This window comes from Olea europaea, chromosome 22 (genome assembly GCF_002742605.1).
Source record: "Olea europaea var. sylvestris chromosome 22, O_europaea_v1, whole genome shotgun sequence".
Classification (NCBI taxonomy): Eukaryota; Viridiplantae; Streptophyta; class Magnoliopsida; order Lamiales; family Oleaceae; genus Olea; species Olea europaea.
This window is the reverse complement of record NC_036258.1, coordinates 11,108,295-11,134,602: the sequence shown is the minus strand read 5'-3', so window position 1 is coordinate 11,134,602 and position 26,308 is coordinate 11,108,295. Positions and strand designations below refer to the sequence as shown.

General features: G+C 36.4%; 1 protein-coding gene across 1 annotated transcript; it reads left to right on the top strand.

Moving 5' to 3' along the window:
- The first annotated feature begins 4,016 nt into the window (after positions 1–4,016).
- LOC111371155 (histone H1.1-like) lies at positions 4,017–5,870 on the top strand. The gene is made up of 4 exons (XM_022993063.1): positions 4,017–4,040; positions 5,342–5,470; positions 5,611–5,704; positions 5,794–5,870. The coding sequence occupies exons 1-4, from the start codon at positions 4,017–4,019 to the stop codon at positions 5,868–5,870; spliced, it is 324 nt and encodes a 107-aa protein (XP_022848831.1).
- The last annotated feature ends 20,438 nt before the right edge of the window (positions 5,871–26,308 follow it).

The following is a 26,308-nucleotide window of genomic DNA, read 5'->3' as shown; positions in this document are numbered from 1 at the left end:
TAATTTGTAGAAATTCAGCCCTACCAAGGACCCAAAATTAATTTAGAAATGGAAATGGTATCGATTCAATGAAGGAATAGTTGATAATTTTTCCAGGTAGAATTTCCTTATCAAAAATATCATTACAAGTGATGAAATTTACTTAAGAGGGAAAATCCAGAGGAGAATAACTTTCAGAATGTAGAGCAACCCCAGCAGATTTTTCTATAAAATTTGACTCTTCGCATGTTCCTTTTGGAGTGGATTTATTGGATTTACGAATGGCCAAAATTTTAATTCTTGGCATGAGGAAACTTGAATGAGTTAGTGGGAAAGAAGATGGAAATGGCGGAGTTATAGAGAGCTAAGGACAGGGGGTCCAAAATTACGAAGAAAATAAGGAGAAAAGACTGGAAAGAGAGAGTAGAAAGTAAAAAATAAAAGTGGGAATGAGAAAAAATTGGTGAGCAAAGAGTTCTATTTATAATGTTGATGTGTCTTTTCGTGCATTTTTTAAAATTTTGAGAAGTTAGACTTTGATGTTGAAATTTTGGTCTCTACGTCATTAATTTACTTACAATAATTGAAATGTTGAAAATAGTTTGTGAAGTAGTAGAAATTTTTGTAGAAAAGAAAGAATATTTTTACTAAATTCTTAAACTTTATGCTTTCCAGAAAATATTTTTACTAAATTCTTAAACTTTATGCTTTCTAGAAAATGTCATGCACCAACGCAACCATTGATCGATTAACCCATTTAATATAAAATCTTCAACAAAATGCTTATAAAAGCTAGCTAAATCATGAATGCTTCTTATCTTAGTTATGCTTTTTATGTGTTGGCCACTCCTTGTTGGATTTCATTTTTTTCTCATCACTTTAATATCCTTTGCACTAACAACATAACCAAAAAATAAATAACAATTTTCCATGTAAAATGTAATCTTTTTAAAGTTAGCATAAAGTTATTCCTATTTCATGCCAACAAGCACACACCTCAAATGTTCTATATGCTCATCTTAGTTCTTACGATACACTAGAATTTTATTAAAGCAAACTATTAGGAATTTCCCTATGACTGCACGCAAAACATGGTTCATTAATCTCATGAAGTGTGATGCGCAATAGTAAGTCCAAATGGCATAACTAATTACTGGTACAATTCATATTTAATTTTAAAAATAGTTTTTCATTCATTTCCTTTCCTCATTCTAATTTTGTGATATCCACTTTTAAGATCTATTTTACTAAATATACATGATCTATGCAATTCATCAAGCATATCAGCCTAGGTACGGAATGATAATACTTTACCGTTATGTTGTTGACTGCCTTTCAATCGATGCACATCCTCCAAGTCACATACTTTTTAAGTACAAGTAGCCAGGTACGGCACATGACCTCATGCTTTCTCTCACATACCCTTTGCTCATCGATTCCTCCACATGCCTTTGAAGCTTCTTTGTTGCGTTGTTACTTCTATAAGTTGGCCGGTTTGAAATTATAGCTCTAGGTATACAATCAATATGAAAAAGTCAATGCCTTGAACGGGTGGTAACCCACTATACATGTCTTCAAGAAACATTCTCCAAATTCTTACAATAAAAAAATAGCCTAACCAGGGAGGGGTTGGCTAGCTTTTCCAAATTCTTACAATAAAGAAATAGGCCAACAAAAATCGAAGGCTGGTTTTCCACTAAGACCCTCTTTATTTCACCACTTTTTACAAAAGAAACTCACTATTTTCTGGCTCCACTAATCTCGCTTTATTTTCAACCATCTTGCTATTTTCTCTTTTCTTTGAAGTATGATTGTCAGTCTACTTTTGCCTCTCTTTGTTTTTTACTAAGACCCCCTCTTTGTTTTTCTTATAGACCTGTTTTGATATTAATCGAACATGAGTAAAAGATTTTCCATGTTTGACAAAGCTGTACCTATTTTATATCAGTCTCATATCACTTTATGGGTGTGCTAAATTTATTTACACACAATAATTACTGAATGTTCTTGGTATTTGTGTTGATATAAAAGAATTAAGTAGATGACAAAGACTTAAGAAAAGATTGAATCACAACCTCAAAAAAGCTAAAATCCTGGTTTGAAACTTGACCTATTAATTCATTGAATTATAAACCAAATTCATAAAGGACCTTGACCCCTTAATCAAAATAATTATGAACCTTGCTACGAAATCATTGAACGCCTCAAATTTGAAATCCTTGATAAGTTCGAAATTGAGTTCAATGAAAAATGAGAATATGATTCTAATCATTCCTTGTCACTTCAGGAAGATTCACCCTCGAATCTTGAATTCAAATTGAATATATTTTTCTTCTTGAACTTTCGTCACCTTTACTCCAAGTTTCTTGATTTTTCTTGACCTCTCTTTGCTCTTTTAGTTTTTCGATTCTACTTTCTTTAACTGAAAAATAAAAGAAAATAATAAAACCTGATTATAGAGCCAAAGCAAGAATACCAACTGACATCCACGTGGCAATAGTAGCTCGAAAATCCACAAAAGATTGCTAAAATCTCGGTTCGAAGCTTGAACTAATAATGTTATTGAATTAAGCAACCAGAGTTGTAAAGAACTTCACATCTTAATTACGAAAATTTTGAAGTATGAAATTTTGAACACCACAAAGAGTTCAAATCTTTGATAAGTTCATTAGTTGAACGGCAAAAATATTGAAAATATTTGATGAGTTCGGTTCAATTAAGAACTGGATAGAAAGTGAAAAATCTCAAATTAAGATTAATTCCCACAGAAATAATGTCTTTATTGTATATGCTAATAAACTCTTAATCAAAACAAAACTATAATGAAAGTAACCTTAAACTAACCACTGAATTTGACCCTCAAAGTTTGAAAAATTTATCCAACAAACTCATGTAGAATCGAAAGGCATTTTTGGATTGTACTCATGGGCAATAATTCGACAACCGAGCTGAAAGTTATTTGTATTTTTGTACACCCCATGCATTTTTTGTGCATACTTCATATTCCTTCCATTTTCTAATTGTTTTAAAATCATCTCTTCTATCCGTATCACTTCAGAACATCCAATGCATCCTTGTCAGCTTGCACTCCATGATTCTCATCAATCCCTATCTCTTCAAGAATTCACATTCAAATCTTGATGTTGAAATTGAGCTCTCCGTTTGATCCCCATTACCTGAAAATGAAAATGGGGGGAATAGTATTTTTTAGAAAAATGAGTTGTTGAAAAAGAATGAAAAGTTTTCGATTTACGTGTAATATTATTTTATGGAAAATTGTGTGTGGTTGAAAATAGGAGAGAGAAAAATGAAATATAATGTAATTGAATTTAATTGGGATCGAACGGGGGCTGACTATTTTTTTCTTCTTGAGCATTCTGCACCTTTTCTCGAAGCATTTGCTTTTTTCTTGACCTCGCATTACTCTCTTTTTTCGAATTCCTTTTTCTACCCAGAAAATAGAAGGGGAGAAAAACCAGATTTCAAAGCAGAAGCTCCGATATAACTCATATGAGGCAAGGTAGCAATAGTGGCTCGAAAATACCAAAAGTATAGAATCACAACCCCATTAAAGCTAAAATCCAGGTTTGAAGCATGACCTAATAATTTATTAAATTAAGCAACGAAATATATGAACAACTTGACTTCTAAATAACAAAAATCATGAACCTTGTTGTGAAGTTTTGAACACCATAAAGAGTATGAATCTTTGATAAATTTGGATAGTTTGAATGACAAAACTATTGAAAATTTTGTTAACTTTTGTTCAATTACAAACAAGATAGAAGGTGAAAAAATTCACATTATGATTAATTTCCAAATAATTAATGTCTTTATTGTATAGGTATAAAATGAACTCCTAATCAAAACAAAACACTAATTCTAAAGACAAATCCAAATAAATTAGAAAACTACAAAATAAATTTAAATAAACTAAACTACTACAAATAACGAAAATGCTCTTCAAGTACATTCAAAATATAATTATGTCATCCATCAAACTCATACCAAATCGAAAGACATTTTGGATTGTACTCATGGGCAAAGATACGACAATTGAGGTAAAAGTTATGCGCATTTCTGTACATCCTATACTCTATCGCGGATACTTCATGTTCCTTCCATTTTATAATTGGTTTAAGATCTTTTGTTCTAATTGATTTGTGCCACTCCGGAACAATCAATAAATCATTGTCAACACTCCATGTTATCATTCCCTCTCTCTTCGAGAAGATTTGCCCTCAAGTCTTGAAAAGGAAATTGAATATAATTTTTTCTTGAACTTTCTTCACCTTTTCTCGAAGTTCCATCATTTCTCTTGACCTATCTTTGCCCTTTTTAACCTCTCTTTTTTTTAATTGGAAAATAAAAGGAGAAAAAATAAAACCTGATTGCAATGCAAAAGCTTTGATACTAACTTATGTTAATCCACTTGGCAATAGTAGCTCGAAAATCCGAAAAAGCAATATTGAATCATGACCTATGAAAGATAAATTCTGGTTTGAAGCTTGACCCATTAATTTATTGAATTAAGCAATAAAAGTTATAAAGAACTTGAAGTCTTAATTACAAAAATTATGAGACATGCTATAAAGTTTTTGAATGCCATAAAGAATATTAATCTTTGATAAATTAGGATAGTTTGAACGCTACAAATGTTGAAAATATTTTATAGGTTCTGTTCAATTAAGAACAAGGTAAGAAGCGAAAATTTATCATTATGATTAGGGAAAATTGCAGCTGAGGTACCAAACCTTTCGTTTATTAGCAGACTTTGCCCAAACCTTTAGTTTGTACCACCAGAGGTACCAAACCTTCAAAAATTCACACCCGGAGTCTAAATTAACAGAAACCATTAGTTTGACCATCAAAATCGTTAGTTGAACCCAAAATTGACATTGACCAAAATTTTGATTGATTTTTAAAGGTTAAAATTGTAACTTTACATTTTTAAACAAAAAAGACAATTATAATATACATGAATAATTAAATTTAAAAAACAAAAAACAAAAATCAAAAATCAAAATATAAAACCACCCACCACCCTTCCCTTCTTCCCCAATCCCAGAGCCCCAAAAACCACTACCATCACCATCCACTGCCACAACCAGCACCACCGTTTCAACCTCCAGTCATTACAAGAATTTGTGCCACCCTTCCTCTCCAATCCCAGAGCCAAATCCAATTTTATGAATTTGGAATTTTTGTTTTTATGAATTTTAGATCTGATTTTTTCCTTTATTTTTGGCTGAAATTTGTATTTCAGATGATTGAAGATGCGATTGTGACGCCGAAGGAGAAAATTGGATTTAGTTAGTATGCAGTTACAATCATTGAGGAGAAGCAGAAAAATCTCCCATAGAATTTCAAGAGGCTATTGCTAGTTCAATTGAAAAGGCTCGTGGCTTTTGGAAAGCTGTTCAAAGTGAAGGGTTCGTACAAGCTTCCATCGGCTTCGAAGCGAGCTGCCTCTGCACCGATTAAGAAGAAGGTTGTTCACCGATTAAGAAGAAGGTTGTTCCAGTCTCCAAGCTGAAAGGTGCTTCTCTGAAAACCACTAAGGAGAAGAAGAGATTATATAAAGAAAACCTAATCTGATGTGTGATGCTGTGTTGGGTTCTATTCTCTTAGATTGCTAAAATTGTTTCTTCTATTCAACGGTATTTGCTTTCCCTTTCATTGGAGGCTGTGAAAAAAGCACTTATTCCAACATTTTCTTTTTCCGGTGAGAAAGCTGAAATCCCTTGTGTTTAAAGAGGAAATAAGACTGTGTACATAGATACAAATAAGACTGTTTATTTGGAGAATTTGAAGGCAGTGAAGGGGTGGCGTTGGGCGATCCACTGGCATTGGACGGTCAGCTGGCAGGTAGGGAAGTGAGTGGTTCCTGATTTTTGGTTTTGGGGTGAGTGTTTGTAGGGTGAAGTGGAAAAGATAAAGTATATTTCTTTTATTTTAATTTTTTATGTGAAAAATATAACATATTTGACCTTTTAAAAATCAGTCAAAATTTTGGTCAATGTCAATTTTGGGGTCAACTAACGGTTTTGATGGTCAAAGTAATGGTTTCTGTCAATTTGGACTCCGGGTGCGAATTTTTTAAAGGTTTGGTATCTCTGGTGGTACAAACTAAAAGTTTGCACAAAGTTTGCTAATAAATAAAAACTTTGCTAATAACCCAAAGAATATCTTGCTTCTCCTTTTCTTTTTAATTGTCTCTCCGCCTTCTTAGCCATATGCACCATGTCATCCAACTCTATATAATGTTGTAATTCAACTACGTTGACTACATCCCTATTTAATGCATTCAAAAATCTAGCCAATGTGGCCTCTCTAACCTCCTCAACATTAATCCTCCAAACTCCTTGAACCATGACTAAGGCTTTGTAATTTTTTTTTATAAAGGTCTTTACAGTCATGACTAAAGTGCAATAGAACCACATGGGAGCTTTCAATTCATCCTATATTTCTATAGATCTCTCATGATTCATTCTTCTATTTCATCATCATATTCGGTTTTACGATCATGCCTATCTTGCATCCTAACTTTATGATTTCTTTTTGTTTGTCCCTTTTTGTAAGTTTGCAATCACCGTATTCTGCATATCCATCCTATCCCTAATTTCTCCAAACCCTACATTCATCCTCTCAAATTGTTGTTCCATAGCTTTCAACATGAAGAACTCCTCCCTAGATGTAGATTCTTCTTTTTCAGACATCTTATAACTGAAAAAAATAATCCTTGCGTCGTGTTTCACTCAATATTGACTTTTTCCCATTAATAAGTTCACACTCCTTTGTCAAGTTCTCAAAAGAATTTAGTTAAACTCAATCAAGAAGCCTTTGTATTGTTCATTCTGTAAGAACTAAAGAAACAAAAAGGATAATGACACTCAAGAAGGAAAGATCAAAAGAAGAATGAAAACACCCCAAAAATTTGAAGAAAAAATTTCTTGTATTTGGTTTATGCCTTTTCACAACATGATTCATTCCCAAGGATATGATACATGTATCGAATAGTAATAAAGATGGTGTTTCTTGAAAAATAAAATACAAGATTTCAAAAATTGAATATGATATTCTCAAACTTTCTTTGCCTTTTTCTTGAATTTTCTTGACTTTTTTTTGTTTGAAATTTATTTTGTGCTGAATAATCATTTTTTTTTTTGAATTTCAATTTTTCAGGCACCAACTTAAAGGAAAGATCAAAAACAAGGCAACAAGAGGGGGAGAAAAAGGTTGTGATGGCGCAATAGGCTTAATGCACTAAACAAATCTTGAATGTCCTTGGTGTGGTTGTTTTGATATGAATAACTTAAAAATTGATGAATAGTCAACAAAGAACGCAAAAAATGAATTAGAACTAAAAAACGAACAAATGATTAAAAACAAAAACCTGATTTTAGAGCCAAACCAACTGATTTAGCTATTGCAGGATGCACCACAGAACATGTATAAGATTTGATAGAACCCAAAGAAAGCTAAAATCAGAGCTATAACCTTGACCCAATGATTTTTGTAATCAACAACCACGCTTGGGAGGGTTGTAAGCCACAAAGATTGGAAGTCTTTGATAAGTTCGGGGTAGCTTGATTAAGAACAAGGATTGTGAGCCATGCAACCTACTTTGCCCGTGCACACGTTGCTTTCTGGCTACACTCGTGGATTCCATTGTTCCAACTTAGGTTAAATTAAGTGCATTAAGATTGGTTTTTCTTTCGTGCCCATATTGAAGTTTGATCTTCTTCACTCTTGATCTCATAATCGATCCATCTAGGAACATGCAAAGGATCCTTACTAGTTTTCCCTCCATAATTCTCATTGTCTAATCATAGCCACCTATTTTTGATAATCCTCCACACTCCTTGAACTTTGAATAGGGCTTTATAATTTTGGATAAAAGTCTATATAGTAATATTACTAGGTGCAAATTTTCTCCTCGTGAGATCTTTCAATTCACCCCATTTCTCATGATTCCTTCTCCTATTTGTCACCAATTCTATCACTTCTATTACCTTTTCTCTTCAGAATTATTATGGCAATCAAAGTGTTGATTAGTGGATTCAATCATCACATATTATTTTCCTCTTGAAGATTAAACGTGGGTGAATAATTGCTCTTAGATCACATTGAGGTCATTGGATTTTGTTTTTAAATCCTCACACCTAAGAGTGAGATAATAATTGTAAAGGAGCTTTTAACGACCTAACCAAATGTTATTCCCTCAGATCTTCTCCCCTATTCCCTTAGAAGATTGTGCGGTTGAAAATAGGAGAGAGAAAAGTAGAATGTAATGGAATATAATTTAATGGAGGCCAAACATGGGCTTAGTAACGCTAAGCCCATATGAACTAATCATAACATAGTGTCCAATGATCCCATGACCAAACTACTAAGCTCCTGTCTGTAGAAAATGGATTACAATCATCTCATAGTGAAGATTAAGAATTCAATTATTGCAAGTATGTGATCTCTAGCTATTTCGCCCCGATATCAATCTTCTAATAGAGAAAACTCATTGGTAACTCAAAGAACTCGAATAATTACTCAAAGGTATATTACTCTCTCAAGATTTAGGTGACTATTTGACAATCGAGTGGAGTTTCATTTTGTCCAGCCACAAATGAGTCATCTACGTGGCCTTGTTTAATGTGTATCAAAACACATTACCGTTCTTATTCCCAAATCTAGACAAATCTCAATAATAACAATGCAATATTATCAACATGAGAGTCCAACTTTATGTAATGATTGTGAATTATATTTTGATCACATCACAAATTGTGTCTCACTATACTCAAAATATATACAATTTGTAACATCCATATGATCATCCAACCTTAGATAATTGTATCAAATTATAAATACAACAATGATTGAATATTAATTCATAATGTCGTTTTACAAAATACTACACAAAGGCATCAAACTAACAATCTCTCACTTGCTCTTCAGAGTATATATGACATATAAAGAATACCTATCCTCTCAAGATGCCCATGAAAAACCTTAGCTTGTAAGCTCTTGGTAAACTAATTTGGAAGATTATTTGCTGATACAATCTTGCTAATTGTTAAGTCTCCTTGATGAACTATCTCTCTAACAAGGCGATATTTCCTCTTAATGAGTTTATCACGCGAATGACTCCTTGGATCTTTAGCGTTGGCAAGCTCTCCACTATTATCACAATAAAGTATTATAGGTTCCATTTCCAAAGTCGTCAAGGTCCAAGAGGAACTTCTTCAACCACATAGCTTCTTTGGCAACTTCATAAGCGGCTACATATTCTGTTTCCATTGTGGAAACTACAAACACAAGATTGCTTGATACTCCTCCATACAATGCCTCTACCTCACAGTGTAAACTCGATGTGAACTTTCTATAATCACGATCAAATTGAAAATCAAAATCAATGTTTCCAGTATGATTCAAACCATGTCTTAAATAGACAAGCATATAATCTCTCGTTCTCTGAAGGTACTTAGGGATATGCTTCACCTCTATCCAATGTCCTAGTCTTGGATTAGACTAATAAAGACTAACAATATCCACAGCATATCATATAAAATATTCTGTCTAGTGCAAACCATAGCATACAGAAGGCTCCCATAGTCAAAACATAAGGAACCTTCTTCATGTTATCTATCTCCATTGGATTTTTGGGAGAATGCCTCTCAAATATTTGATTCCATGTCCGAAAGGAAGTGTCCCTTTTTAGGATTTTGCATTACCAATCTAGATAATATCATTCATATCAAACTGTCATGACGACCAATTTTTTACAAATGTCAATGCCCCTACATAATTTCTATTGAGTAGAATATCATCCATATAAAAAATAGAAAAACTTCTTTCTTTCCTTGTAAACGTTTATACACAAGTTTCATCCAAATTTTGTTCAAAACCATAGGTCTTAATGGTTTGATCCAATCTTATATTCCAAGACTTGGACGCTTGCTTAATAAGAACATAAATGGACCTTTTGCAACTTTGAAACTTTCCTTTCATGGCATTCTTTCATCAACACCTAGGGATGCATCATGTAGATGGTTTCATCTAGATGGGACATTTCCCAGACCTCATAATCAGAATGAGCGACAATGGATAAAATGGTCCAAATAGATTTAAGCATGGCGACTGGTGAGAAGGTTTTCTGTAGTCGATACCTTTTCTTTGGTAAAGCCCCTGGCCAATGTCTTGCTTTAAATGTTTCAATGTCCCATCTATACCTCTTTTCCTTTTATAGACCCACTTGCACCCTATACGTTGGCCCTATTTGGTGCATTCACAAGATCCAAAATCTTGTTGGAATTCATAGATTTCACCCCTGAGTTCATGGCAGATTTCCATGATTTAAAGTTTACATTCTCCATCACTTTTTTAAACAAAGTGGGATCTTCTTCTTGCTAAGTAAAGATGCTTGATAGGACTCTCCATAGAGCAAACACCTAGAAGGTTATCTCACAACCGTCCCACTATATGTATTGGTTGAAGGTGTCTGATCGTTCGGTCTAACCAAAGTCCTTCCTCTTCTCCCACTGCCTGGTCTTGTACTTGGTTGTGACAGACCAACCTCATTTTATCCCTATCATTTGGAGGTGCAAAAATGCATAGAATGGCGTCACTTGTTCACTTACCTCATTAGCAACCATTGATATATTTATTTCTATGCAAAAATTTGGAATTGAGTTGTTTGAACCATGTTCTAACACATCTTCCGAAAGGATCATACTACTAGTATATTTGTGCTCTTCTATATACTTGTCCTCTAGAAAGGTTGCATTGGTACTAAAACATACCTTCTTATCTAGAAGACTGTAAAAATAGTACCCTCTAGTTCCTTTTAGATATCCTACAAAGAGACAAACCTCTAATCTTGATTCCATCTTATATGCCTTTCCCTTTAGCAGACAAATTATGCTTGTGCCTATCCCATAGTTCAAGAGATGTTTTGGAGTTGGCTTAGATTGTACTAAGTTCAAGTTGTAAATGGCCATTCGTAGTGCATATCCCCAAACCGAAATAGGCAATGAGGAATTACTCGTCATTTATCTTACCATATCCAAAAGAGTTCGGTTTCTTCTTTTCAACATGCCATTATGTTGGGGAGTTCTCGGTGTAGTCAATTGGGAAAATATACCATTATCTAATAAGTAGACCTTAAACTCTTGGATAGATATTCGTCACTTTGATAAGATCAAATGGCCTTGATATTCTTACCTAATTGTTTCTCAAACTCCCTTCAATGAGTTCCACTTCTAACTCATTTAAAAGTCCATCCTTCACCAATTATTGAATTTTATAAAGGTTAATATGATTAAGTCTAAGATGTCATAAGAGAGTTCGTTGGTATTAGATAACCTCTTTCCTTTTTAGACATTATTATTATAGACCCAATGATAGGACTTAAGATATAGAGACTATTAACCATATGATCCAAACATATAATAGAATTATTCAACTTAATAACCTTCGTAGAACATGTAAAATGTACTGAATAACCAACACGATGTAAAAATGCAATGAAAACCAAGTTACTTTTATGCTTGGGAACATAACACTTATCCAAAATCAAGTGTCTACTATTTTCAAAATATAAAGTAAAGGTGCAAGCAGATTTGGCAAACGCTACTGCTCATGTGCTAACTCTAAGAGTGTACTCTCATTCAATGAGGTGTTTGGTTACCTAGAACCCCTGTAAAGAATTGCAAATGTGATTAGTGGCTCCTGTATCTACAATCTATGTATTAGTAGAATCAACCACTATGCATGACTCAATGAATAAGGCATGGTCTTCACCTTACTCCCCTTCAAGTAATCTGGGCAAATCTTCTTCCAATGACCCTTTTGTCAACAACTAAAACACGTTCTCTTTGGTTTCCCATTGAAGTAGTTTTCTTCCATTTTTACTTGCCTTCTTTTTGTTTGGCCTCTTCTTCTTGTTTCCTCCTTTGCCACTAAAAGGCTTAGGATGAGAGGATCCGACTGCTACAATCAAAGCATTTCAACTTCTAGCCTTTAGAACAATTTCCTTGTTTTGGAGCTATTTATTAACTCCTTCAGCGTTATGTCATCTTGTGTAGATTATAATCAACTATAAACTGTGAGAACATCTAAGGACTCTCAAGGACCATGATGTCCAAATAACCCATGAGGACTTATGAATATCAAAAGTAGTTTCCATATTCTGAAGTTTCTGTTGCAATACATTTAACATGCCAAAATGTAATTGCGGTCCATTTCATCAAAATGACCCACTTTTCATATGTAGTCTTTTAAGATTTGTGGAGTCATCTTTAGGGGCTTTGGAACAATCTTTAGTAAGAAGAAATTTGTGTTTTTCAGTGGTACAAAAAATGTTAGGATTCCATTTTCAATTAACGTATCTTTTTCACACAAGTTGGTTTTTGTAAAGTATCATCGATAATGGATTAAGCGACATTATCTGTAAAATTAATGATTCGCATATTGATTAAAAGGATAATTCTACATGTACATTATGGTATCTATAAGGGTGTCCACAATGTACATGTGAAATTTCATGATTGGAGGGTTGAAATAACTTTTTTCAACTCTCCAATGATGTTATACCACTTGTACATTATGGACACCATAATGTACATATGGCATAACCCTAATTAAAATATATGAAATGTTATCCGTAGTGATAAGGGCATGACCAATAAATGGAATGCAAATCCTATTCAAGATCCAATTGGCTCGGTTACAAGAGCTCGCGCTAAAAGGCTCATGGAAACTCTCAATGGGCTGATTCAAAACATATGGACTGAGGTGAATTTTCGGAAGCCCAAGGAAGATGCTCCACGTGTTCCACAAGAATGGATTTCCATTTAAGAAGCAATCTTCTTAATATGGCTTTTTCACACAAATTGGTGACTTGCACGATTTTGGTTGGTTGCCATTGAAGAAACAATCTTCTTATATGGCTAATTTATCTTTCTTATTTCTTGTTAATTACTTCACAGAATTGTAAGGCTTGAGTGCCAATTTAGATACCTTCCTTAGTTGAAGGTGGAATAAACATGATTTAAGGAGTTCCATTAGGAATCAATTTTGCAAAATTCATGGCAACGAATTTGGGATTTTCTCGTTGTCAAATTCATAGAGATGCTTGTTTAAATAGCTATTGGCTTGTTGAATAAAGAAATTCCGATTTTTAGTCAAAATTTTGTGAGTAAATTCTCTTTCGTTCTTTTTGAACTTCTAAGCTTATTGGAGTTTTCCGTGGCATTCACCTACCAACTTCTCAATCGGTCCTTCCATATTTATTTTGGTGTTTCCATTATACCAAGGTAGCTTCAATATAAATAACGGGTCATAGTGTCATATAAACCTGTTCGTTTCCATTATACCAAGGTTCTTGCATCAATATAATAAGCAAGGGGTCACAATGTCATCCAAATCTGTTCCTAGATGATCTTGGAGCCTTTCTTGATCCACCTTGCTCTCTCTCAACTTCCTGGCATGGATCATATCATTTGGTATCAGAGTTTGGTTTCTAGTTACAGGTTTACACACAAAAAAGGAGTATCTAATTCCTCTTTCATGTTTATTTTCATCTATGCTTCTTTATCGCTTCCACAAATCCGTGTGTCAAAATCTAAAATCTCAAAATTCTTTACGCAGCCCTATTTTCTAGCCGTTAAAATCTGAAATTTCTCTTTGTGAGTTCTTGGTGAATCGTTACAATACTTGTTCGGTTAGTTTGATCAGAACCTATAGAGGTTCACTATGAGTCGAGAAAGGCAAGGGTAGTGAGCACATAAGAGGGTAAAAGCCAATCTGATTTCATGTTGTGTGAAAACACGTGGGGAATTGAGTGAATCATTCTTTGAGTGAAACACGTAAGGGGTTGCTTTAGGTCTTTTTTTTTTTTCAACTTTGTTTGTAGCAAACATGTCAGACAACAAGAACGCAAATACTTCCGAAGATGCATCGAGAAAGGTTGTTCGAAGTTTCTCGTGGAAGATTTAATGGGTGAGACGAAGAGATTTTTGAGAGCAACGATAGAGTAGGTTCATGAGCAGATAGATCAGGGAGAGAATGAATGAGTGGGGCAGCCACAAGATGCTCCTAATGTGCGAGAAGAGAGAGAATTCAACCTAGAGAGGTGAGAGTTGAAGATGAGCATTATGGGGATGGTTTTAGTGAAGAAGATGGTCAAGATTCCATAGTTAGCAGTAGGAGTTATGGTGGTTGGGGTAGAGAAGCTAAAAATCAGGAATATAATAACTTGGGTAGTATTAAGATGAAGATTCCGTCGTTTCAAGGCAAAAAGATCCTGAAGCTTCCCTTGAGTGGGAAAAAGGATGGAATTAGTGTTTGATTCTCATAATTATTTCGAGCTTAAAAAGGTTAAACTTGCTTCAGGTTTCCATCTATGTGATTGTTTGGTGGGATCAACTAGTGTTAAACCGAAGGAGAAATAGAGAGTGCCCAATAGAGACTTGGGAGGAGATTAAAATTGTGATAAGGAGGCGGTTTGTTCCAAGCCATTACTACTATGAGTTGTCCCAAAAATTGGAAAGTCTTATACAAGGTAATCTGAGTGTGGAGGATTATTATAATCAAATGGGAATCAATATGCTCCGAATGAATCTAGAGGGGGATCAGGAGGCTACTACGCCTAGGTTTTTTGTTGGTTTGAATCGTGAAATCGTTAATTTGTTGGAACTACAACATTATGTGGAGTTGGAAGATATGGTTCACATGACTATCAATTTTGAGAACTCAAAAGGAGGGGCAACAATACACAACACCCTAATTCGATTTCATCTTGGAAGCCGAATTTTGTGAAGAAAAAAGAGAAACAAGAGCCATAGAAATCAAGGTAAACCCGAATCTTCCACTACTTGAAATTGGGATATTAAGTGTTTTAAATCCCAAGGCAGGGGTCACATAGCGAGCCAATGTCCGAACAAACGAATTATGTTATTTTGAGATGATGGTGAAGTTGAGACCGTGGGTGAAGAAGATACCAAATCTATGCCACCATTGGAGGATGTGGGTGACGAGGAATACGTTGCCTAAGGAGAATTGTTGGTTGCAAGAAGAGCTTTAAGTGTGCAGGTCAAGGAAGATGAGGAAGCACTGCGAGAAAACATCTTTTATACTAGATACCATGTGCAAAATAAGGTATGTAGTGTGATTGTAGATGAAGTTGCACTAACATTGCTAGCACTACAATGGTTGATACCACCTACAATTAAACATTCTCGACCTTACTAGTTGCAATGGTTCAGTGATAGTAGTGAGATGAGGGGGAACAGATAGGTGTTAGTTTCCTTCCGCACTAGGCATGTTAAGCATGATGGCTTCACCAACAAATACCTGTTTGTGCTTAATTAAAGGACGATCACTCTAGTTCCTTTGACAACAAAATAGGTTTATGAAGAACAAGTGGGTTACAAAGAGAGATTGATCAAAGGAAAGAGAGTGCAAAAAAATAAATAAATAAATAAAACAAGTGAAAACCAAAAGTAAGAAATAAGAGAGGCAAAGAAAACAAGAGAGCATAGCCATTAAGAGAAAAACAACTTTCTATGCAAAAGCAAGTAAAATAAAAAGAGCAATGTTTTCAAATCAGCAAATGATTGTACTTATGTACAAAGAGTCATTGAACACTAACGAGCTTGACAGATCTTTGCCTTTGTAGGAGTTTGATGATGTCCTCCCTGAGGAGATTCCACATGGTTTACCCCCTGTTCTAGGGATTGATCATCAAATCGTTTTGTGCCCCTTGCTACCATTCCAAACCAACAAGTTATCGAAGCAATATAGAAGAGACAAAGGAACTACAAAAGCAGGTTAGTGAATTGATGGAGAAGAGACACATGCGAGAAAGTATGAGCCCGTGCATCGTTCCGGTCCTTTTGCTTCCTAAAAATGATGGGACATGGAGAATGTGCATTGACTACCGAGTAGTCAACAATATAACGATAAAATATCAACATCCTATTTATCGCTTAGATGAAATGTTAGATGAATTGCTTGGTGAAGTATTTTCTAAGATTGATTTAAAGAGTGTGGTTCAAATCAGGATAAAAAAGAGGGCAATGAGAGGAAAAATACTTTTAAAATGAAACATGGTTTGTATGAACCAGTTATGCCATTTGGATTAACCGCACCAAGTACCTTAATGCAATTAATGAACCATGGTTTACGTGCTTTCATAGGTCATAGGTAGATTTGTTGTTGTTTATTTTGATGATATACTTATCTATAGTAAAAACTTGAATGATAATGATGTGCATTTAAAGTCAATTTTGGAAGTACATAGAAAAGAGAAGTTATTTGCTAACTTGAAGAAGTGCATCTTTTGCACCGATAAAATTGTGTCTCTTGGTTTTGTTGTGAGCGTAAAAAGAATATAGGCTGATGAAGAGAAGATCCATGCGATTCAGTAATGGCTGAGTCCCACGAGTGTGAGTCATGTTCGTAGTAAGTTAGGAACTAAACTATTATTTTCTACTACTTGTCACACACAAACTGATGGTCAAGCCGAAGTAGTGAATAGGACTTGATCTACTTTGTTGAGGGCTATTATTAAAAAGAACATCAAAGCTTGGGAAGAGTGTTTATCGTAAGTTGAATTTGCTTATAATCGCACTGTTCATTCTGCTACCAACTTTTCACCATTTGAAATTGTTTATGGTTTAAAACCCATTAACTCCATTAGAACACCATTTCCCTTGTCTGAACAAGTTACTTTGGATGGAAAGAAAAAGGCTGAATTAGTTAGGCAGATACATAAGAAGGCAAGACTCAACATTGAGAGGAAAACGGAGGAGTAGAACAAAGGGCGATGGAAGCAAAATTTTGAACTTGGCGTACAAGTTTGATTTGCCAGGTGAGTATGATGTTAGTGCCACTTTCAATGTTATTGATTTAAGTCCTTTTAATGAAGGTGATGATTTGAGGACAAATTCATTTCAAGAGGAAGGGAATGATGAGGACACGTCTAATAAATGGAATGCAGATCCTATCAAATTCCAATTGTCTTGGTTACAAGAGCTCGAGCTAAAAGGTTCAAGGAAATTCTCAATGGGCTGATTCAAACCATTTGCACAGAGGTGAATTCTTGGAAGCCTAAGCAAGATGCTCCACATGTTCCAGAGATTGGATTTCCATGATTCAAGCCTTGGAATAATCGAGCAATAAAGTTCTTAAAGGAGACAACTCAAGATTGTTTGTATTAAGGGAAAAGATTCCTAAATTGGTGACTTGCATGATTTTGGTTGGTTGCCATTTAAAACCAATCTTCTTAATATGGCTAATTTATCTTTCTTATTTCTTGTTAAATACTTTGCTGAATTGTAAGGCTTGAGTGCCAATTCAAATACCTTCCTTATTTGATGGTGGAATAAGCGTGATTTAAGGAGTTCCATTAGGAATCAATGTTGCAAAATTCGTGGAAACGAATTTGGGATTTTCTAGTTGTCAAATTCGTGGACCTCATTGTGCTTAAATAACTATTATCTTGATGAATAGAGCAATTCAGATTTTCAGACAATTTTTTGTTAGAGTAAATTGGTTTTTCTAGAACTTCTGAACTTATCAGAGTTTTCTGTGGCATTCACCTACCAAGTTATCAATCAATCCCTCCATTATTGATTGTGGTGTTTCCATTATACCAAGCTTCTTACTTCAATATACGGTGTCGTATAAACATTTTTCATTTCCATTATACCAAGGTTCTTACTTCAATATAAGCAACGGGTTGTGGTGTTGTCCAAATCTGATCCTAGACGATCTTGGAACCTTTCTTGATCCACCTTGCTATCTCTCAACTTCTTGGCGTGGATCATATCATATAGGATAATCACCCCATTATTCCATTTTGAAATATTCGACGTAGTCTTCCTATAAGGAGACAAATGTAATTTGATACTAGACAGGCATATTTTAATCACAAATAGATTAAAGAAATCATTGGGCCAAGGTTATAAATCTAATTTTATCTTTCTTCGGACTCCATCAATTCTTGTGCGGATTCCAGGGTAAATCCTGCAGCAGGGTTCACATAACGAACATGATAAAATAGATTTGAAGTGAAGTGAACCAAAAAATATATATATAATAATAATAAAAATTAAAAATTCACTAAAATTGGCTAGATTTATCGACCCCTTCAAAACATGTAAATGATCTTTGCTAGTCAACCCTTATTAATATTCATCTCGAATCTTCACTTGCATCAAAGAGAGAATGATCGACAATAATAAAACTAGCAATTGCATTATACTCACCTAGAAGGTCCCATTTGTAGACATTGTGATTAATCTTCTTAAGCAATTGGAATAGTCAATCTCCTGTAGGATGCAATTTAGACCTTATTTGGGCTGAAAAATGCTCCTTTTGCATGTGCACTCAAACCCAATCTCCTGATTCAAATGTCACATGACTTCTTCCTTTATTGGCGTGAGAAGCATAATGCTCATTCTTATTTTCAATTTGAAAACAAACCTTCTCCTGATTGACTTTACTAATTCGAACTTCTCCCATTCAAACTACCTCTTTCTAATAGGTGAATGAATTATATCCAATGAAGTTAGGGGATTAAAAACCATATACAATTTTGAATGCAGGATAAAGAATTAGTAGAATGCATGATCCTTATTGTATGCAGATTCTGCAAATGGAAAACTTGAATTAGTGTTCTATTAACTATTTTGGTCTGTCCACTTGTAGTAGAAAATAAAAGCTTAGTTCACAACTTACCTCAATAAAACCCTCCAAAAGTGGCTAAAGAACTTAAACTTCCCTATCAAACACAACATTCTTAGGTTACCATAGAGTCACACTATCTCCTTGAAAAACAAATCAGTTAGTGATGAGGTTCGTGTGAAAGAACAAGCACTTGCATATTTGGAACGCTTGGATTGTCGGCATTCGAAGAATTGAGCGTAACTTTTTCATACGTTGTCCATTTTGGGCCCATAAGTACTTTTCGGAAAGGTAGCGATCGTTTTGGATTGAACCCATCGCTTCGCCATGACGTATGAGGGATTTTGGCCGTTTGAGATCATTTGTTGGGTCAAAACAGTGTTTCATATTTATTAGTTCTTCTTTTTTGAATATTTCTTACTTTTGCGTTGAAGCCCAGCCCATTTAGGGGCTACTGGCCCAGTGGCTTACCTAATTCTTGTCATATTTAAACCCCCAAAAAATGTGTGTTTGTTTTCTTGGTTGTTGAAGAAATAAAAAATTTATTACTTCTTACATCAATCCGTGAGAGCGAATATTTATTTGAGTTTGTAGATCAGATCTACATCAGCTGGTATCAGAACATGGTTTAAGGAAGAGGATGTGCTGGTCCGGTGGCCGTGGTGGCCAGGTCGACGAAGTGGCAGATCTGCGAAACCAGGTCGAGGCATTAACAGTTCGATTCGATCAGTTTATGATGTGGGCGGATGATCGTACAGAATGGAGCACCTCCTGTCCCTCCACGTCCTGCCCCAGCGAGTGATGGGGCTGGGGGGATATGAATCAGGCGAGGCGTCAGATGAGACGTTGTCGGAGGTACGTGGTAGTTGTGTTCAACAGCCACGTGCGCAACAACGGGACGCATTTCATCGTTGGGAATCTAGATTCAAGATGGATGAATTTCTTGATTGGCTAGCGGCAATAGAGGAGATCTTGGATTACAAAGAAGTGCCTGACGATAAGAGGGTACTCTTGGTGGTGACCCGCTTACGGGGTCGTGCCACTGCTTGGTGGCAACAACTAAAGCAGACCAGGATCCATCAAGGCAAGGTGAAGATCCAGTATTAGGAAAAAATGAAGAAATAGTTGAAGGTGGCGTTTCTTCCCTTCAACTACACCAGGACCTTGTACCAGCACTTGTAGAATTTAAGGCAAGGAAATCATTCTGTGGATGCTTATTCCACAAAATTTTACCAATAGCACGTAATGATGTGGGAGAGTCAGAGGACCAGTTGGTGGCGCGCTATGTTGGTGGCCTACAGTTGAATCTATAGGATGTTCTTAATATGTTTTCGTCTATTTCTAAGGCTCATCAATTTGCGCTTTAGGCCAAGATACAGCAACAACGTCGTTCTACAGTTGGCAATTCTGGTGGTCCATCCGGAGGTGGGGGTCAAACATTCACCCCAAATCCCACATCTGGTCAGTCCCAATCCTCTTCATTAGGGGGTCAGGGCATTGATCGATACATTTAGTTAGTGACCCCTCAAATTGCTAACCCGAGTGGCTAGGCTCCTCCTGGTGGACGAGGGCGTGGCAGTCAGTATTTTGGTTGTGGCGGCTTTGGCAATTTGAGGAGGGACTGTCCATCCCAAGGACAATCACGACCAGGTTTATTCATCCAAGGGGGACACAAAACGGTGTACAGGCTCATGCTCATGAGGTGAAGGAGGAAGACGAGTTTGAAGTTGTGCATACAGGTGACATGGGTCCTCTGTTAGTAGTACGATGAGCATGCCTTACACCTAAGGGCGCCTGAGGAATTACAGCAAAATAACATTTTCTGTCCACTTGTACTATTGGCGGGAAGGTGTGTAGGTTCATCATTGATGCGGGCAGTTTTGAAAACGTGATATCTGAGGCGGCTGTGCAGAAATGGAAACTGACCACAGAACCCCACCCTGCTTCCTACAGTTTGGCATGGTTGAGATGAGGTAATGAAATTTGTGTTACTGATTGTGTGTTGGTAACTTTCTCCATTGGCAGTGTGCATCGTGACAATGTTTGGTGTGATGTGTTGCCTATGGACTCTTGTCATTTGTTGTTGGGCCTTCCATGGCAGTTTGATAGGGATGTGTGTCATGAAGGGCGTCGAAACGTGTATACATTCACCTTTTCGGGTAAATAATTTGTGCTACTACCCTCCAAAGATGCTCATTGTATGTCTTCGGTAGGGGACAATAGTAACTTACTTTCCCGATCCTTGTTTGTACGTGAAATGTTGGCAGAAGGTGTCGTCTTGTTATTAGTCGAAAATGAGGCTACGGGGGTGTCGACAGTTCCTATTACGAGTGAGGAGGCGGATCTTCACCCTAAAGCAGCCACACCTTGATTTCTGAGTTTCAGGATGTATTCCCAGCCTTTGCGGGATATACAACATCAGATTGATTTAGTAGCCGGTGCATCACTGCCTAACCACCCACAATATCGAATGAGCCCGGCATGAGGAGTTGAGGAGACAAGTAGAAGAGTTAGTGCAGAAGGGTTACATCAAAGAAAGCCTCAGCCCATGTGCAGTCCCCACGCTTATAGTGCCAAAGAAAGATGGGAGTTATCGGATGTGTGTAGAAAGCTGGGCCATCAATAAAATAACAGTTCGTTATCGTTTTCCGATACCAAGGTTGGATGATTTACATGACCAATTGGCCGGAGCAATAGTATTTACCAAACTAGATTTGAAGAGTGGCTACCATTAGATTAGAGTCCGCCCTGGTGACGAATGGAAAACAACATTCACAACACAGGAGGGATTATTATAGCGGCTAGTGATGCCCTTCGGGCTGTCCAATGCACCTAGCATGTTCATGCGGGTAATGAACCAAGTACTTCGACCGTTTATTGGTAAGTGCGTTGTTGTTTACTTTGATGATATATTAGTCTACAGTGGGTCGGAGGAGTCTCATGATGTGCATTTAAAAGAAGTCCTTACTGTTTTGGGCAAAGAAAAGTTCTTTGCAGCCTTCAAGAAGTGCATATTTTATACCGATAGTGTTCTATTTTGGGGGTATGTGGTCTCAACTGGTAGAGTAACAGTGGATTCGAGTAAGGTTGATGCAATCCGTCAATGGCCGCGGCCGCATTCAGTTTTTGATGTGCGGAGTTTTCATGGTTTGACGTCATTTTATCGACAATTTATTCAACATTTTAGCACCACAATGTTTCCCATTACTGAGTGCATGAAGGGGAGTAAGTTTCAGTGGACGCCTGAGGCGGAGAAAGCATTTATGGTTATTAAAGAGTGCCTGACTTTAGCCCCAGTGCTTGCGCTGCCTGATTTCACAAACCTTTTGCATTACATTGTGATGCCTCTAAATTGGACATCGGAGCTGTTCTCAACCAGGAAGGAAAACAAGTGGCTTATTTTAGTCAGAAAATTTGCAGGGGCTCGTGGGAGATATAGCACTTATGATACAGAATTGTATGCCATTATTCAGGCCGTTTGTCATTGGCGACATTATCTTTTCAGCGAGAGTTTATCTTATACGGTGATCATGAAGCCCTCAAGCATGTCTAGCCAAGATTCCGTGTCTTTCCATCATGCATCTTGGATTGCCTTCTTACAGCAGTTCAACTTTGTTATTAAACATCAAGCTAGCTCTTGTAATCGTATGGCAAATGCACTTAGTCGTCGGCATGGGTTATTAGCACGCCTACAGGTGGCAGTTACTGGGTTTGAGACCTTTGCCTCTCTTTATGCTGATTATCCTTGTTTTGGCCCCATCTTTCACCATCTACTACAAGGTCCTCATTCCCCCTTTCTGTTAGAGGATGGTTACGTGTTACTGGGTGTTCAGTTGTGTATATAAGATTGCAGCCTCCGTCTGAAATTGATTGAGGAATTTCATGGCGAGGGTCATGTTGGCCGAGATCGCACTTTAGCCCTGGTCAGCACTTCATTTTTCTGGCCTACTATGTGCCATGAGGTGAAGAAGTTTGTTTCGCGGTGCAGGGTGTGTCATGTACCAAAAGGCAAAGCCACCAACGCTGGCCTTTATCAACCCTCACCAATGCCTTCAGCTCCGTGGACTGATATTAGTATGAATTTTGTTCTAGGTTTACCACGCACTCAGCATGGTGATGACTCTATTTTTGTGGTGGTGGATCGCTTTTCAAAAATGGTGCTTTTCATCCCTTGTAAACGTACTACTGTCGCTGTCAAGGTTTCACAGCTATTTTTCATAGAGATTTATCGTCTTCATGGATTGCCCACTTCTATTATGTCTGATAGAGACACCAGATTCATCGGTCACTTCTGGCGGAGCTTATGGAAGTCGGTGAACACAACGCTCAATTTTAGTAGTGCTTACCGCCCTCAAACTGATGGACAGACTGTGGTCGTGAATCGTTCTTTGAGAGATTTGTTGCGGTGCCTAGTTGGAGATAATCTTTGTTCATGGGATCAACGACTTAGCCAAGTAGAGTTTGCGTATAACCATTCTCGAAACAGGAGCACCGGCTTCAGTCCATTTCAGGTTGTGTATAGTATTCTGTCCTGCAGCCCTATGGACCTACTGACTCTGCCCTCTAAAACTCGATTGCATGGAATGGCTGTTGACTTCATCCATAGTTTACCACAGGTTCATGAAGAGACACGAGCGAATCTGCTAGAGTCCAACCGTAAGTATAAGGAGGCAGCTGATCGGCATCGATGTTCTGTTGAGTTTAACGTTGGGAATTTTGTTTGGGCTGTATTGACTAAAGACCGAGTGCCGTCAATTGAGTATTCAAAATTATCATCCCACATCATTGGTCCAGTGGAAATTATAGAAAAGATTAACCCCAATACCTATTGCCTTCGACTTCCTTCTCATATACGGACTTCAGATGTGTTTAATGTGAAGCATCTTTTGCCCTACCATGGTGATAACATAGAGGATGGTACTAACAGTTCTGATTCGAGGGCGAATCCCATTGATCCCGAGGAGAATGATGAGGTTCGTGTGGAAGAACAAGCACTTGCATATTTAGAACGCTTGGATTGTCGGCGTTCGAAAAATTGAGCGTAACTTTTGCATACGGTGTCCGTTTTGGCCCCATAAGTACTTTTCGAAAAGATAGCAACCGTTTTGGATTGAACCCACCACTTCGCCATGACGTATGAGGGATTTTGGCCGTTTAAGATCGTTTATTGGGTCAAAATCACGTTTCATATTTATTAGTTCATCTTTTTTTAATATATCTTATTTTTGCGTTGTAGCCTTGCCCATTTAGGGGCTGCTACCCAATAGTTTACCTAATTCTTGTCATATTGAAGCCCCCAAAAAACATGTGTTTGTTTTCTTGGTTGTTGAAGAAATAAAAAAGTTATTGTTTCTTACATCAATCCGTGAGAGCGTTGTTTTATGGCATGGAATGACATCATCTTACTGAACCTAAGCACTACCAACAATATAGAATCTCTACCCTTTTAGTCGTAGGTGGCCCCCAACATTAAATCCATAGATACATCAATTCATAGCTCTCTAGGAACAGGTAAAGGTGTATACAAATCATGTGATATCCTAAGATCTGGTCTTTTAATGTAATAAAAAAACCAATTTATATCTTTTTGATTCTAGGCCAGTAAAAATGCTCATAAGATAAATATATGGTTTTCCTATCGCCGAATGGTCGATCAAACCCCCACCGTGTGCTTCACACTAACAATTCACGCATGGAGCAATTAAATGCACATAATTTATTTTCCCTCAAAATAATTTATCTACTGCACATTTATCACATGAAATATTTATGTTAGAAAAATCTGCATCATTGGCATACATGATCTTGTTTTGGAATCTTCCAAGAGTTTGAGTCTATCAACCATAACTGCTCAAGTAAAGCAATGTTTTTCATCTTTAGAGACATCAAAAAGGCTATTCAAGGTTTTTGGCTAAAGCAACTATCATGATGCTTCTTGATTCAAGATCGCATATGAATTTTACTAAGCCTATATCTTCCTTGCATGGTTTATTAAAGACAAAGTACAACACTATCATGCATTCAATCATATTCAAATCCAAGCATTTTCGTACATAAAGGAAGTAAGAAGTACACAGCTTTTGGATAATGCATCAGTAACTATGTTCTTGTTACATTGTTTACATCGAATGACCAAGGGAAAAGTCTCTATGTACTCTGTCGATGTATCATTTCTTTTTAACACCTTGGCCCTTTTGGTAATGCTAAAATAGATGTAGAACACAATATATATCCTTAATAAAATTAAAATACTTGTTCTTGTCCGATGTCCCAACGAAATTCAACACATTTTTTCACAATATTAGTGAGTGATGAACAAGTGTACCAAAACCTTTGACAAAATGTCTATAAAATTAGAATAGAGTTTTTCTTGTTTCAAAACACCAGGCACACAGCTTAAAAGTTCGGCATTCTTATCTAAACTCGTGTTTTTTACTACTAGGATGTTATTTGAATTAACTACTATAAACTTTCTTGTGAATACACGCAAAGCGGAACTAATTAAATAATCTATCTATGAACAAATTCTAACTAATAAATTGATAGATAGAAAAGCTTACTATTTATTTTTTCTTCAATCCACTTGGCAGCCCGCATCACCATTCTACCACAAATCCAATCGATTCAGACTAACCTATAAAATTATTCTAAGAGTATTTAAAAATATCCAATTAAGACACGTACAATCCATAAACAATTATATAAAAATAAAATATACACTTCATACCACTTTTCTCTTATAGAGTATTTCGGTAACCAAACGACACACATAAGGGTCATCTTAAATTTCGGTAGGATTTCCTCTCTTTCTAAAGAACCCGAAGATCCAGTGGCAATTCATGCATATTTAATTAAATACATAGAAGTATAAGGAAACAAATCATTTGCACATAAATAAGTACCTCATTTATTGAAAGGTTGTAAAATAATGCGCGTGAAACTTTTCCTTTTGTTTCTCTCTCTCTATGACTGTGCCTATGTATAAATATACTATGGTGAGAATTTCTCTTTACTTTACGGGATATTTATAATGAAAGCAAATATTTACAAATTGAGTTTTAGTGCAATAATATACAATAGTTGTTGATCAAATGGTCTAAGTTAGCATACTCAACTATTGTTTTCCTGGTACAATTATACGAGAGAGAGAGAGAGAGAGAGAGACAGAGAGAGAGAGAGAGAGAGAGAGAGAGAGAGAGAGAGAGAGAGAGAGAGAGAGAGAGAGAGAGAGAGAGAGAGAGAGAGAGAGAGAGAGAGAGAGAGAGAGAGAGAGAGAGAGAGAGAGAGAGAGAGAGAGAGAGAGAGAGAGAGAGAGAGAGAGAGAGAGAGAGAGAGAGAGAGAGAGAGAGAGAGAGAGAGAGAGAGAGAGAGAGAGAGAGAGAGAGAGAGAGAGAGAGAGAAATTTGAACAATTCCTAATCTTCCCATTGAAAATAGGACACGGCCAACTTGGACTTGGTTTCAAAAAGAGACATTTGAATTGTACTACACAATTGGACTCATATCAAATAAAAATTACATGCGGTAGGGGTTAAAAGAGGAAAAAGTTTTACTTTATTAATATTCCAATCCCCTACCAACTCTATTAACCTTTTATTCTTTTAATCGAACTTAACTTGATGTGGTCTAATTCAAATAATATT